Source organism: Mauremys mutica, chromosome 1 (assembly GCF_020497125.1).
Source record: "Mauremys mutica isolate MM-2020 ecotype Southern chromosome 1, ASM2049712v1, whole genome shotgun sequence".
Classification (NCBI taxonomy): Eukaryota; Metazoa; Chordata; order Testudines; family Geoemydidae; genus Mauremys; species Mauremys mutica.
Window position 1 is genome coordinate 256,410,720 of NC_059072.1, and position 13,910 is coordinate 256,424,629.

At 43.9% G+C, this 13,910-nt stretch overlaps 1 protein-coding gene across 4 annotated transcripts in view; it reads right to left on the minus strand.

Moving 5' to 3' along the window:
• Positions 1-1,821: 1,821 nt before the first annotated feature.
• The window catches only part of NAXD (NAD(P)HX dehydratase), a 68,275-nt gene continuing 56,186 nt past the window's right edge, over positions 1,822-13,910 (minus strand). For all 4 annotated transcript variants that reach the window (XM_045007921.1, XM_045007912.1, XM_045007894.1 and 1 more), the window contains one exon: positions 1,822-2,230. In XM_045007921.1, the coding sequence (XP_044863856.1) occupies positions 2,080-2,230 (151 nt within the window). In that variant the 3' untranslated portion in view covers positions 1,822-2,079. The remainder of the gene's footprint in view (positions 2,231-13,910) is intronic.

The following is a 13,910-nucleotide window of genomic DNA, read 5'->3' on the forward strand; positions in this document are numbered from 1 at the left end:
TCTGATATCAAGCAATGTCATTAAAAAAAATAAACAAAAAAACCCCCAAAAGGTCTTATTTGATTTGGCTTTACCTACAAATGTAATTTAGAAATAATACTTCTTACATACCAAATACAAAAACCTCATTTTAAAATCAATTCAACAACTGTTCTAAAACTGTTTAACTTTTCGATTTTAGGAATTAGCGTTCAAAAGTCATTCCAAGGGGAGAAAACAACAATAGCTTCTGTTCCCCAGGAAAGTAGACAGTTTACAAACCAGTGCTTTGGTAAAACACTGCAAAGTCTTTTCTTAGGAGTAAACAACTGCTCTAATTTTAAAAGTCTTAGAACCCCAACAGAATAAAATGAGCAAACATATAAAAACCTATTTTAAAAATAGGTTACCAGTTTAGAAAGAAAAACAAAAATGCATTGGGGTGAGGTAGTAGTCACAGTGCATCCACAAATATGAATGATAAGGGCCAGAGCTACTCAGAACAGTCTTTCTGATTTAATATGTTCACTGAAGGAAGTTATTACGAGATGTGAAAGTGCAATCTGACTAATACATAGGGTACTAAACTCCATTCTAGAAATAGGCCACTGGAAAAATAGTTTAAATGAATATGTAACATCTAATAATCACCGTAGTACCTAGTTTACAAAATGTGTCCCTATGCTCTGATGAATACGCACATTGAGTTAGATTGCAGGCTAAACCATAGAGCAGTACGTTGGTACTTACTGAAACTTCAAGAAATGTACTTCTGACTCCCCAACCCCATAAATTAGTTTTACCCCAATATTCAACCGTATGTCCAGAAGTTTAAGAAACCCAGACTGCACAAATCTCTCAACTTCTGATTTCTTCCTGCCTGCCATCTACTCAACCAGCAAGACACATGGAACTGCTGACCTGTCCTCCTTGACACTAAAGTGCTGCCTCTGTTAAATGATGATCCAGCAAAAGCCTTTAAAAACCTTGCTACCGCCAAGGCTTGACCCCCCCCCCTATTTTTCTATCCCCTGGGCCCAGTACAGTCTCCTAGTGGATTAATTGTATTTGACTGCCTGCATGGCACTAATGTCGTATAATTAAGTGCAGCTTTCTGGCTCCTCAATTATTATTTATGCTGGCAATAAATAGCCACATATGCATACATACAGTAATGTGCTCAGAGCTCTACTCCAGCAGTTTGAGTTATAACTTGTTCTGAGCTGGCATAAAAGCACTCAACCTTCTACCACCACGGACATTTTTGACCATTTAAATATCACTAGTTCCTCACCACACCTAGTACCTTTTCTTCAAATGATTACATTTCACATTGTGTTCCATATTCAATTTTAGTCTAGAGTAGTAGATGGAATATATAGTAAATTATTTAAGCTAAACATAATTCCTACCTTTCATGCCAACACTTCTAGAGTAAATCCTTATTTTAAGGGGATTTCCCCCCCCCACACACACACACTTTTTCAAATGAGAGCCTCATTTTCTCTGAAAAATGAAGAGCAAGAATTTCAAAATCAGATATTGCTGCCTCAGTGTCTAAGAATGGGCAAAGGCAACCAATTACATTCAACTCCCAAGCTTTCCCTTTCCAAAGAGGCATCTTTAAAAAGAGGAAAAAATATTAATGTGGAGAAAAATGAAGTGCAGTAGCTAGTTCTAGATACAGAGTCTAATAACAAAATCATGACAACCTTGGTGCAAGCCAAGGAATTCCATTCAGCTGGTGGAAGAATTTTACTTTCTTCTTAAGTATCAAGTGCATTTTTGCAGTTCACACACACTTTAGTTATTGCTCAGTAACCATGAAAAAGAACAGAGGAATACTTTCACTTTAGTTTTATTATATTATATAACAGTTCTGCAACTACAGCATATTTCAGCCAAAACATTTTTTGTATTCCAAACTCTTAAAAAACTATCTACATTAATCATTTTTTCTATTTAAAAAAAAAAATCTACCTAGCATACCAATGCTGCTACAGCACTTGAAAGGGAGTATTACTTATGTATATTCTACTGTAAATGTAATTACTGTTGTAGCCATTGTTCTTCCTTTCCTTCCACTCTGCTGCTTTGGCTTCAGGTTTCAAAAAGTTTGTTAAAAGCTGTTCCAACTTCTGAAACCATATCAGATGTAGTCATTGAACGTCCACATTTTTGAAAGGCCTGGTTGTTACACTGCCTCGTAAGAGAACAAGCACCAAATGCAGCCACTAGAAAAGGATTTTGACTAAAGGAAAAAGGAAAAAAAATCATGTTAATTTTCTTTAAACACTTACACAGGGGAACCTTGCACAATCCCAAAAGGTAGTGGCTTATCAAGATGGAGGGTTGCAGTAAAAATTAAATTCAGCTGGAATACACTGCTGTCTTGTTACTGAATTTAGTATTAACAATTTATATGCATGAATGATTTCTGTTACTAATTCTGAGATTCTTCAGTGCTTCCATGTACCTTCTTGATGCCTACATTTTCGATAGCTGTAAGAGTTTCTCAATGTTGGAGTGAAGCACATTTATCCTTATTTACCACCTTATACTGGTTCTTATGTTTCCATGTTACGAACCCTCGTTAGGCTAGAAATCCCATTGTGAAAGTTTCTCCCCCGCCCTCAGTGATATAGTACTCAGCTATATGAAAAGTAATATTAGGACAGAAGGCCAAGATAAAAACAGACCTGCTTTAGTGTAATGAGGGAGTGCTTAAGTCCATTCCTATCTTATATCTGTGTGTGACATTTTTTTTTCCTGAGGGGGGGGAGGGCTTTACCTTTGTTAGTACGAAATCTCTCCTCCTTCAAGTGCTTGCTCATGTCCCTTCCAGAGTAGGTGAGTGCTCGCCCTAAGCAGAGCCACCAGAAAGTTTTTCCCTTAGTGACATCTGTCGGGTTAGTTCTGATGCCGCCTGGAGTCGTGTGCTAATAACACTGGCATAAAGGGGCCTGCCACCCCCTCCATTCCTTCTTACCACCCATGACAGTCATTGGAACTTCAGCTCATCCTTGCAAGTACCTCTCTCAGTACTATTGTTTTATTCCCTGTACATAGTTATTTGTACTGGTTAAGTTTCAGTTAGTCTGTTAGTAAGTTAGTTAGATTAGTGGACTGTGCTTAGTGCGGTTAGCCCTCCTCCGGCACTGGGGCATGCCTCAGTCCCTGGGGTTTAAGCTGTGTGTGTTATGCCATAAGCTGATACTGGTTAGTGACCACCATTCCAGCTTCCTCAAGTGTGTGCAGGAGGCCCACGTGCAGGAGCGCTGCAGGATCTGTAAAGGGTTCAGGCCCTGCACTAAGACACAGGGACACCAGGCTTAAGCTCTTCCTCGTGGAGGTGGTACTTCATCCTCCCTCAGAGCCAAGCCAGGCCAACTTGGCACCGAGTACTTTGGCCTCAGTAAGAAGCACACCAGCTTCTCTTAGATGCAATGCTGTTCTGCTCTGGCGCCAAGGAAAGACGTTCCTTGGGCTTCTTGGTATTCCTGGCCCCAACAGTCATCCCTGGTGCCGAAGAGGACCACTCCTGCAAGGGACTCTTGGCACCGCTCTCCTCGGCCGGTGCCGAGAAAGCAGCAGAAGAAAACTGACCACGGGTGATCCCCAATGCAGAGATACTGGCAGAATATGACCCGTGCTGGGCCACTTGGAGATACCTGCTATACGGTGGGTGCTGTTGACTCCAGCCCCGGGAAGGGCTCCGTTGAGTCTGGCACCTTTGAACTCTCCAACAAGAGAGAGCCCTTGGACAACTACCCTGGTGTTACCATCCATGCCAGAGGCAGCAAGAGAGGAGCCGTCACTCCCAATACCACTGTCCCCACCACTTGGGAGTTGTCAGTGGCAGCACAAGAGGCAAGAGCTTGCATGGCACTGAGACCCCAGGTGCCGTCAAAAGGGAAAGGGGCCACAATGGCACAGCACCAGTCTCCTCCCTCCCAGCATTGCTCAGCTGGCACGAGTGAGAACCGCTTCACCTTGGTCACCAGGAAGCATCTCCTTGGAGTTGGACTCAGAGGCGGCGTACGCCTCTCTCAGGAGCTGACACTGCTCTGGTCTGCATTATCCAATGGCTGACATGAGCCAAGGCATTCCACCGGTGGCCTGGCCACCAGCGCAGTGCCAGATGCCTCTACCCCCACCGTCACTTCGCTTGAAATAGGGACCAGGTTCTGGTGCTGAATTTCAAGATTTGGCACTGCGAGACCCATCTGGTGCCAAGGGGGAGGAACAATACCCCTTGCCTGTACAGGCTTCCTCTTCCTCTCCTGAGGCGGCAGTGGCATGAACAAATATAGCACCCATCCAGGACGATTATAGGGAGCACCAGGAGTGCCTCAAAAGGGTAGCTCAAAACCCAGGGATCCAGGTACAGGAGATTACAGAGTCCTCCCGTGTCCTGGTGGACATTCTTGGGGCATTAGGCCCATCAGGAGTAGTTTTGCCCTCAAATGAGACCGATAAAGGCCTTATGGCAGACCCCAGAGTCCCTGCAACCAACAGCAAAAAGGAGGAAGAAGTAGTACTTTGTTCCAGCCAAGGGCTTTGAATTCCTCTACACCCATCCTCCACCAGGATCACTAGTGGTATCAGCGGCCAACAAGTGAGAATGGCAAGGTCAGCAAGGTCCAACTCCCAAGGCCAGAGATGCCAAAAAATTAGACCTTTTTGGCAGAAAGGTCTGTTCAACTGCTAGCCTCCAGCCCAGAATTGCAAACCAACAAGCGCTCCTGAACTGTTATGATTTTAATTCTTGGAACTACACCTCTATCCCGCTATAATGCTGTCCTCGGGAGTCAAAAAATCTTACCGCGTTATAGGTGAAACCACATTATATCGAACTTGCTTTGATCCACTGGAGTGCGCAGCCCCCACCCTCCCCGAGCACTGCTTTACCGCGTTATATCCGAATTCACATTATATCGGGTCGCGTTATATCGGGGTAGAGGTATATATGGCAAAATTCAAGGAACTATTGCCAGAGGAGTCCAGGAATGAATTATCAGCCCTATTTGAGGAGGGAACATTGGTGGCAAGGGCATCCTTACAGGCAGCCTTGACTCTGCAGCCTGACTCGTGTCTTTGGCTGTGGTTATGAGGAGAAGCTCTTGGTTTCAGTCCTTGGGCTTACCCTATGAAGTGCAGAAGACCTTACAACACCTCCCCATTGAGGATACATTGCTCTTCTTGGAGCAGATGCCAAACTGCACAGCCTGAAGGACTCAAGAGCCACCCTGAAGTCCCTAGGGCTACATACACCAGATCCAGCTAGGAAGCACTATAAGCCCCAACTGGTTGCTTGCTTCTATCTGCCAGAGTCGTGACAAGACTATAGTAAGGGAAGGTGCAGAGGTTACAAGAGGAGACCTCCACCTCGGTCCTCATCTGCTTCCATGCCTGCCCCTGTCCCAGGCAATCAATAAGGTCTAAGCAGGCCTTTTGATGGGACGCTCAGGGACGACATACCAGGACAATATATGGATCTCATTTCCCCCATTTTTGTGGACCAGTTATCCCACTTCTATCGAGCGTAGGTCTGCATTACCTCGGATACACCCTTCAGTTCAGTTGTTCCCCTCCTTTCCACCCCCACCCTCCATCAGGGACCATTCTCATGAAGGACTCCTGAAAGTAGGAGCAGTGGAGGATGTTCCACTGGAATTAAGGGGCCGGGAGTTCTACTCCCATTATATCCTAATCCCGAAAGCCAACTGTGGTCTCAGACTGATTATGGACCTGTGACACCTCAACAGATTCATGAAGAAGCTGAAGTTTTGTATGGTCTCTTTTGCCACCATCATCCCTTCCCTGGATGGGACTGGTATGTTGCCCTCGATTTGAAGGATGCTTATTTTCACATTTCAATCTTTCAGGGTCACAGAAGGTTCCTCAGATTCATCGTGAGCCACGTGCGCTACCAATTTGCCATGCTTCCATTCGACCTGTCAGTTGCCCCTCAGGTGTTCACGAACTGCATGGCAGTTGTCACAGACTTCCTCAGAATACAGGGGGTTTAGGTCTACCCTTTGCTCCATGACTGGCTGATCAACTGGGCCTTGGTCTAACCTCTGGAGTCAAATATAAATTTGATACAGTCAACTTTCCAGGACTTAGGTCTGTTGATAAATATGCAGAAGTCTACTCTCTCCACCCAGTTCTGAAAATAGAATTCATTGGGGTGATCCTCAACTTGGTTCGGGCCAGAGCCTTCCTCCTGGAAACCTGGTTCTGAGCAACTGAGGTCCTCAGAGAGAGCCTCAGAAATCATTCCAGGACCACTGCAAGAAACTGCCTAAAGCTCCTAGGACATATGGCATCATGCACCTATGTGGTGCAGCATGCGAGCTTATGGCTCAGACCTCTTCAGGCTTGGCTGGCATTGGTATACATGCTAGGCTGACACCACCTGTAGACATGGTTGTCACAATTCCCTCTTCGGTGATCGCCATCCTTTGGTGCTTGGACCCTCGGGCAGTATGTGCAGGAATCCCATTCTTGAGACCTCAGCCATCAATGTCTCTCATCACAGACATGTCAGCAAAAGTGGGGGAACTCCCCAGACAGATCTGTTCGTGACTAAGCACAAATGGAAGTTTCTTCAGTTCTGCTTGTCCCTGGGTCACAGCCTGGTGTCACTCACAGACATCTTTCTCCTCCCTTGGATGGATCATCTCTTCTACGCATTCCCTCCCATCCCTTTCATACACAAGGTCAGAAGGGACAAGAAGCATCTTGTCCTGATAGGCCCCGGCCTGGCCACATCAGCATTGGTACACTCCCCCTTAGACCTCTTGGTAGAAATGCCAATCTGCCTGCCTGTTTCCAGACCTGATCTCCCAGGACCACCTTCATCATCTGAACCTGGAGTCCCTTCATCTCATGTCCTGGAAGCTGCAGGGATTCATCCCTGCAGAAATAGTTTGCAAGGTGCTTTAGGAAGCAGAAAACTGTCCACTAGAGCAGTGGTTCCCAAACGTGAACAGCCTGTGAACCCCTTTCACTAGCACATCAAGTCTCACGAACCCCCTCTTAAAAATGAATATTTCCAGGGATTTTCTCCTGTACCTGAGTATAAATTATAAAAGCATGATCTTGGAAATATAAAATTTGTTTTATGACATGCTTATTACACACTATTTATTATTAATTATCATTACATTATTTTTATTACATTATGAAAACAGCAACACTCTTCCAAGATCTCACTTTTCCAAAATCTCACTCAAAAGAGTTCCTCCTACACAAGCATTCAGGTCTTGAGCAGTCTAGGCAAACAGCATACGTTACAACAAAAGTTTAAACTTGTTCTTCATAATTTTAAAAATACTAGCTACCTATTTAATTTTCAAAACAGCAAAAAAATATTCACCTCCCTTTCCATTTCTTATAAGGAGTCTTGAAGTTTAAATCTCCTCAGTGTGATAGATATGTTTGCTTTGATCTGCTTAGTTCTTGGAAGTATAGGGTCTCCGGGCTGCTGGCCCCATGCTGCCTGGGATCTCTAGGGACAGCTCTGTCTGCCATTAGGGATCCCCCCCCCCGAGAATCCTCTGCAACATTTTGCGAACCCCAGTTTGGGAATCACTGCACTAGAGCCACGTTTCTGGCAAAGTGGAAAAGATTTTCAATCTGGTCCACACAGAAGGGTGTTTCACCTACACAGTCAACACTACCTTTTATTCTAGATTACTTGCTCCACTTGAAACAGCAAGGCCTAATGTTGTCATCTATTAGGGTTCATCTAGCTGCAATCCCGGGTTTTCACTCATGGGTGAATGGCCAATCTATCTTCTCAAACTCTTTCTATAGTCATTTTCTTAAGGGCCTGGAGCAATTATACCCCAGGTATGACAGCCGCTCCCTCTCTCGGACCTCAACTTTGTGTTGGCAAGGTTAATAGGACCTCCATTTGAACTGCTGGCAATGTGCTCTCCGTTGCTTTACTTATCCAGGAAGGTGGCCTTCCTGGTGGCCATTACTTCTGCCAGAAGGGTCTCGGAGATCTGAGCCCTTATTTCAGAACCATGTTATATACTCCTCTTCAAGGACAAGGTTCAACTGCAGCCACATCCGACCTTCCTTCCAAAGGTGGTCTCAATTCCATAATAACTGGGATATCTTCCTACCGGAAGCCATATACTAATAGGGAGGAACAGACTCTACTCACTGGATGTTAGATGTGCGTTAGCCTTCTACATAGAAAGGACTAAACCTTTTTGAAGAATCTACTCAGCTTTTGTAGCCATTGAAGACGGAATGAAAGGGCTTCCAGTCTTGGCCCAGATAATTTCATTGTGGGTCTCTTCCTGTATCTGCATGCTATGACCTGGCAAAGGTCCCCGCTCCTCCTGCCATGATGGCACATTCTACAAGGGCTCAAGCATCTTCAGCGGCATTTGCGGTTCAAGTTCCTATCCAGGACATCTGTAGAGTGGCAACATGATCATCAGTCCACACTTTTGCATCTCATTACGCCATCACCCAGCAGGTGAGAGACAAATGTGGGTTTTGGCTGAATGGTATTATCATCAGTATGAACTCTGAACCCTCCACCTGCACAACTGCTTGGGAATCACCTACTTTGGAATGGACATGAGCAAGCACTCGAAGAAGAAAAGATAGTTACTGTTCTTCGAGATGTGTTGCACATGTAGTTAAAGCAGTACCAAATTGTGTAGACAAGCCCTAAGTTGCACTGCCTTATAATGACACCCAAGGTCTGTTCTGCCAGCTCTACTTAGAGCACAGTGTATTCCAGCCATATCCCTTGCAGTGAGGATAGCATAGAGGCATTACAGCAACCCTATGCTAAATCAGGAACCCCCTTATGCAGAGCTTATTCCATGACAGCCATCTTTGCTTCCTTCAAAACCAGAGCAGTGTAAAAGGGCTGCAGCATAATTAAGATGTGGTCCAAGATTCAGAGAAGTGACTGGTTAAAAAAGCCTCAAGAAACCTTGAGTCCTGGTCTGGGTTACAACGAGCCAGAAAAGATCTACAGATTTCTGTAGCAAAGTAACAGGTCTGTGGTTCAACTAAAAGCAGAGGATCATTATATTAAACAGAACTTGAATTCAAGATTAAATGGAGCAGCACAGCCAAGTACTGTTCCCACTGAAATCCGCAACTAACCTATTGCTACTCCTCTTCTAGGCGTGGAGGCAGTGACAGCATTAGCCATCTTCTCACCAGCAGTTAAAAGACTTCCATAATTTTGCACACTCAGATGCTGCCCTCAGAACAACAAGAATCACCTTAGGAATCCTAAACTCAGAAAGAGCTAAAGGTTAACACCAGTAGGAATCTAGTTTCTAAAGCTACTACATATGCAGCTTATTGCATTAGCAAGCTCCAGAGAGGACTCCTTCCTATATGTGGTGGAGGAGGCTGCTTGATGCCCTCAACTGAGATATCAAAACTGCCTCTTAGAGGGAGGTACAGGTTGTAGAGGCAGATGGACCTCTCTTTTAGGGTTTAGGTCTTCTCCTGAAAGGCTCCAGGGTTTGGGGAAGGCATGATGGTATTGAAACAGCCTGGATTGCTGAGTGGTTTGAGATCTGCTAAAACATTTATGTTGCAGGGACATAAATTCCCAAAGACCAGAGTGTTGCCCTGGAGTCCTCTGGCTGTGGAAAGAGGAGTCCAGGTGCTCAAAGAAAAGTTTGGGCCCTTCACTGGAAACGTCGTCTACAGTGTTCTGCTCCTTTCTCATGAGGCGAGAAGACTGAAACCAAGATGATGTTCTCATAATCACAGCCACAGTCATGGATTTAGAGGCCGTGTTATCAGCATCTAGAGCAGCCTGCAGGCAACTAACTGGCCTTCAGAAATGAGGGACAGAATTTGGTCTCTCTGGTCTTGTGGCAGGTGTTCAATAAAGTGTGCGAATTTCGAGTAATTGTTGAAATCCTATTTCATCATCAAGGCCTTATAGGTGGCAATTTGAAATTGAAGAGCAGATGATGAGTATTATTTCCTGCCTAGTAAGTCCAGTTGTTTGGACTCCTCATCCAGAGGAGGTCTAAAGCATATCTGACTGTTCCCTTTGCTGGCTATGTCCACCCTTAGGGAATTAGGGGTAGGATAGGAGAAAAGGTGCTCCATTCCCTTTGGTGGAATATAATTTTTTTTAATCTGTCCACTTACAGGTGGTTAGAACTGTAGCAGGTGTTTGCCACAGAGTGTGAGCGGGAGATGATAATCTTTCCCTTCGGATTGATGTTAAAATACTCACCAAAGAGTGCTGGGACTCCTGGCCTTCTTCCAGGGGGATCAGTACAGCCAGGCACTTAATGAGGCCCTAGAAGGCCCCGAAGTCATCAGCATATGATGGTGGCAGTGGCATTGCTGCCTCCTCTGGAGAATGAGGACCAGCTGGCTGAGGAAGCGAGACCTCTTCAATCTGTGGTTCTTGCTTCTCCTGTGTACCATCTAATACTGACAAAGTGTGTGGTACTGGAGATTGGTTTATCGGTACCGGAGGGTAATATGGTACTGCTGGGAGCTGAAGTTTCTTTTTGGAAGAACTGTCCTTCAAAGCGTCCCTGTGATTCCAGCAGGCACAGTGTAGATGGGGAATTAGAGAGGGGGTCACCAAACACGGTCACAGTCCCAAGACCTAGGAGGTTTGGTTAGTTCTGGGAGATGCTCTTCATTAAATGGGCTCATAGGAGCATCATGGTATGGTATAGAGGTTAGGGAGAACTAAGTGGGGGGCGGGCCTCACATATTGTTATCAGTACCAAAAGATTGGAGGCTCAACTGAGAATTAGCGTGCAGGCGCCAGGGGTGTATTGGGGAGGAGAATATGACAGACCTCTTTGAAATGAGGGACTCCAGTTCATCCAGAACTACGAGGTGCTCTGTGGAAAGGAATCTGGAAGGCGATGGAGGGCTATGATAGCCAGTGGCCAAAGCCAAGGTCAGGACTGGAGTGAATATTGGCAAATAGCTGGTGAATGAAGTACTAACGAGTTCTCCGGATCTTCTCGGACCTCAGAGTTATGGTAAGATGATGATACTGGAGCATGTGGGGTAGGTGTGTGTGTTGCGATGCCAAGGTGTCAGATGGTACCAATGACTATGGCGCCCTGAGGGTAGAGGGCTTGTCCATGTGGAATTTTTTATGCAGTACTGATGCCTCAGTGGTATCCTTTGAGGGATGCGAGGTCTCCTGATAAGTCTTTTGGGGTGAACCACCCCTCTTCTTTGTTTCCCTGCTTGGGGAAGTATGCTTCTTTTTCCTGAAGGTCTTGGTGTCAAGGGCTGCTGACACGGTTCCAGCAGACACTGGAGTGGCCCGAGATATTGAGGCTGATGTACTGGGGCTAGGGAGGCAGCAGATTCATCTGGAGCTAGGAGAAGTTCAGTATAGTTTTCCTGTCTTTCTTGGACCTGCCTTTGAACCCCAAGTAGACTGTGCACTTGAAGGAATGTGGAATTCACCCAAGCACGTCAGGCAACTTGAGTGTCCATTGCTATAGGGAAAAAACCTTTGGGAGGTCTGGTAGGGTTTAAACCCAGGGATTTTAGGCATAACCAACAGGATCTAGACACTAACTCCAACTTCTAAGGGATAAAACTATTCCCTCTCCCCAGAGCACAACTGCTACAGTTGAAATAAACCCAATGAAATAAAACAAAACAAGTAAAGGTTTCACAGGGGGCAGGAAGCTGAAAAAAGCAGACACCAAATTTCTCTGTTTTGAACTGCAGGTAGTTAAGAAGGAGCTGAGTAGGGGCAGGGCCACACCTCCTCGTAGGGAGACATGAGGCACCGCTCTTCACTGTTGCAGACCCATGGACACTATTCTCTGGTTTAGAGTGCATGGGCCCGCACACATCCTACGGAGGAGCACCCATTGAGACATATACTCAAAGAACTAAGAGTTCTCAAGAAACTTAACAGTAAAATGGCTGAGCTGCTTCTAAAAATATGTAATCGTTAATATCAGCTACTATACTAGAAGGCTATGGGCAACTAATGGCTATTAGCCAGGATGGGCAGGAATGATGTCCCTAGCCTCTATTTGCCAGAAGCTGGTAATGAGTGACAGGGGATGGATCACTTGATGATTACCTGTTCTATTCATTCCCTCTGGGGCATCTGGCATTGGCCGCTGTCGGGAGACAAGATACTGGGCTAGATGGATATTTGGTCTGACCCAGCAGGGCCATTCTTATGTTCTTATATTCTAACTTGGGAGTCGGCAACCTTTCAGAAGTGGTGTGCCGAGTCTTCATTTATTCACTAATTTAAGGTTTCACATGTCAGTAATACAGTTTAATGTTTTTAGAAGGTCTCTTTCTATAAGTCTATAATATATAACTAAACTATTGTTGTATGTAAAGTAAATAAGGGTTTTTTTTAAATGTTTAAGAAGCTTCACTTAAAATTAAATTAAAATGCAGAGCCCCCCGGACCGGTGGCCAGGACCTGGGCAGTGTGAGTGCCACTGAAAATCCGCTCCAGTGCCGCCTTTGGCACGCATGCCATAGGTTGCTTATCCCTGTTCTAACTATTAAAAAACAAAAAGGCACTAAGAGTGATGCTAGGATTTACATACCCATGATCCTTACTTCAGTACCAGGAGAATAAGTAGAAATGATTATTAAAATTAGAATAAAAAAACCACACCTAGATGAAAATGATAATGGGAACAAAGAACTGGGCATCACTGTGGATAGTTCACTGAAAAAAAACATCTTCCATGCACACTGGTGCTCAAAAATAGCAAACAATATTAAGATGAATAAAGAATGTAATAGAAAAAACTGATAATTTTATAATATTCAAAGTCAATGGTATGCCCTAACTCAAAATACTGTGTTCAGTCCTGGTTACCTTATCTCAAAATAGATATAGTGAAAACAGAAGGGTTTTAAAGGGCGGGGGGAAGAGATGATGAAAATGTCTAGAAGCATAAAGAAACTGCCACAAGGAGAGATTAAAAAGACCGAGACTCTTTAGGGAAGACATATAATAAGGTGCATCATAAAGTAGTATAAAAATAACATTTAGTATAGAGAAAGTAAGTGGGATGATCCTATTTACACTCACTCAATATAAAAGTGAGGGGACATACAATTAAATTTAAAAAGGCAACATTTAAAACATACAAAAGGAAATTCTTTTTTAACATGGTGCACAACCTATGGACTGACTGGCACAATACACCATTGAGGCCAAGAGTAGAACAGGATTCAAAAAAGGATTACATATTTATATGGCTAATGAGACCATCTCCCGTTCCTAAGGTACTGGAAAGACAGGGGAAGTTATTCCATAATTGTGCATTTCAGGATTTTTTGTGATTTCCTTTGAAGCAGCGGTACTGGCTACAGAAAGGATATAGAACCATCTGGATCACTAGTCTGATCTGATAGGAATTATTATATATTCTTAAAACAGCTGGCAATGACCTTTTATTTTAAAATGTTTTATTGTGAACCCAAATTACTTCTGAGATTCTGACATATCCAAATGAAATGTTTTTAAGTACCTGTAACTAGTTTAGTTAATTCTTCAGTTAGCCCGTTAGCATTTTACAATTTATTTATACATTTATAATTTAAATGACAAATTACATTTGTTGAATTACCTGATTGAACCAACAAAAATCATCATCAATACACCACAGAGAGAAAACAAAATTATATATATTTGTATATTGTTGAGATTTCTCTGCTGTACAGCAACTGCCATTTATTTAATATTATGTCTGATATATATATTCTATGAAAATAATTTAAAAACATATTCTGGTAAATAAATATTCTTGGAAATCAATTCAGGTTTGTATTGCTTTTCTGCCTTGTGATCTTGAGCCATTCTCAGAGTCAAGAGACAGTCCGACTTCATCAAAATCAGAACTATTACAATGACTATTGTCTATTCTACAATGCAAAGTTTGACA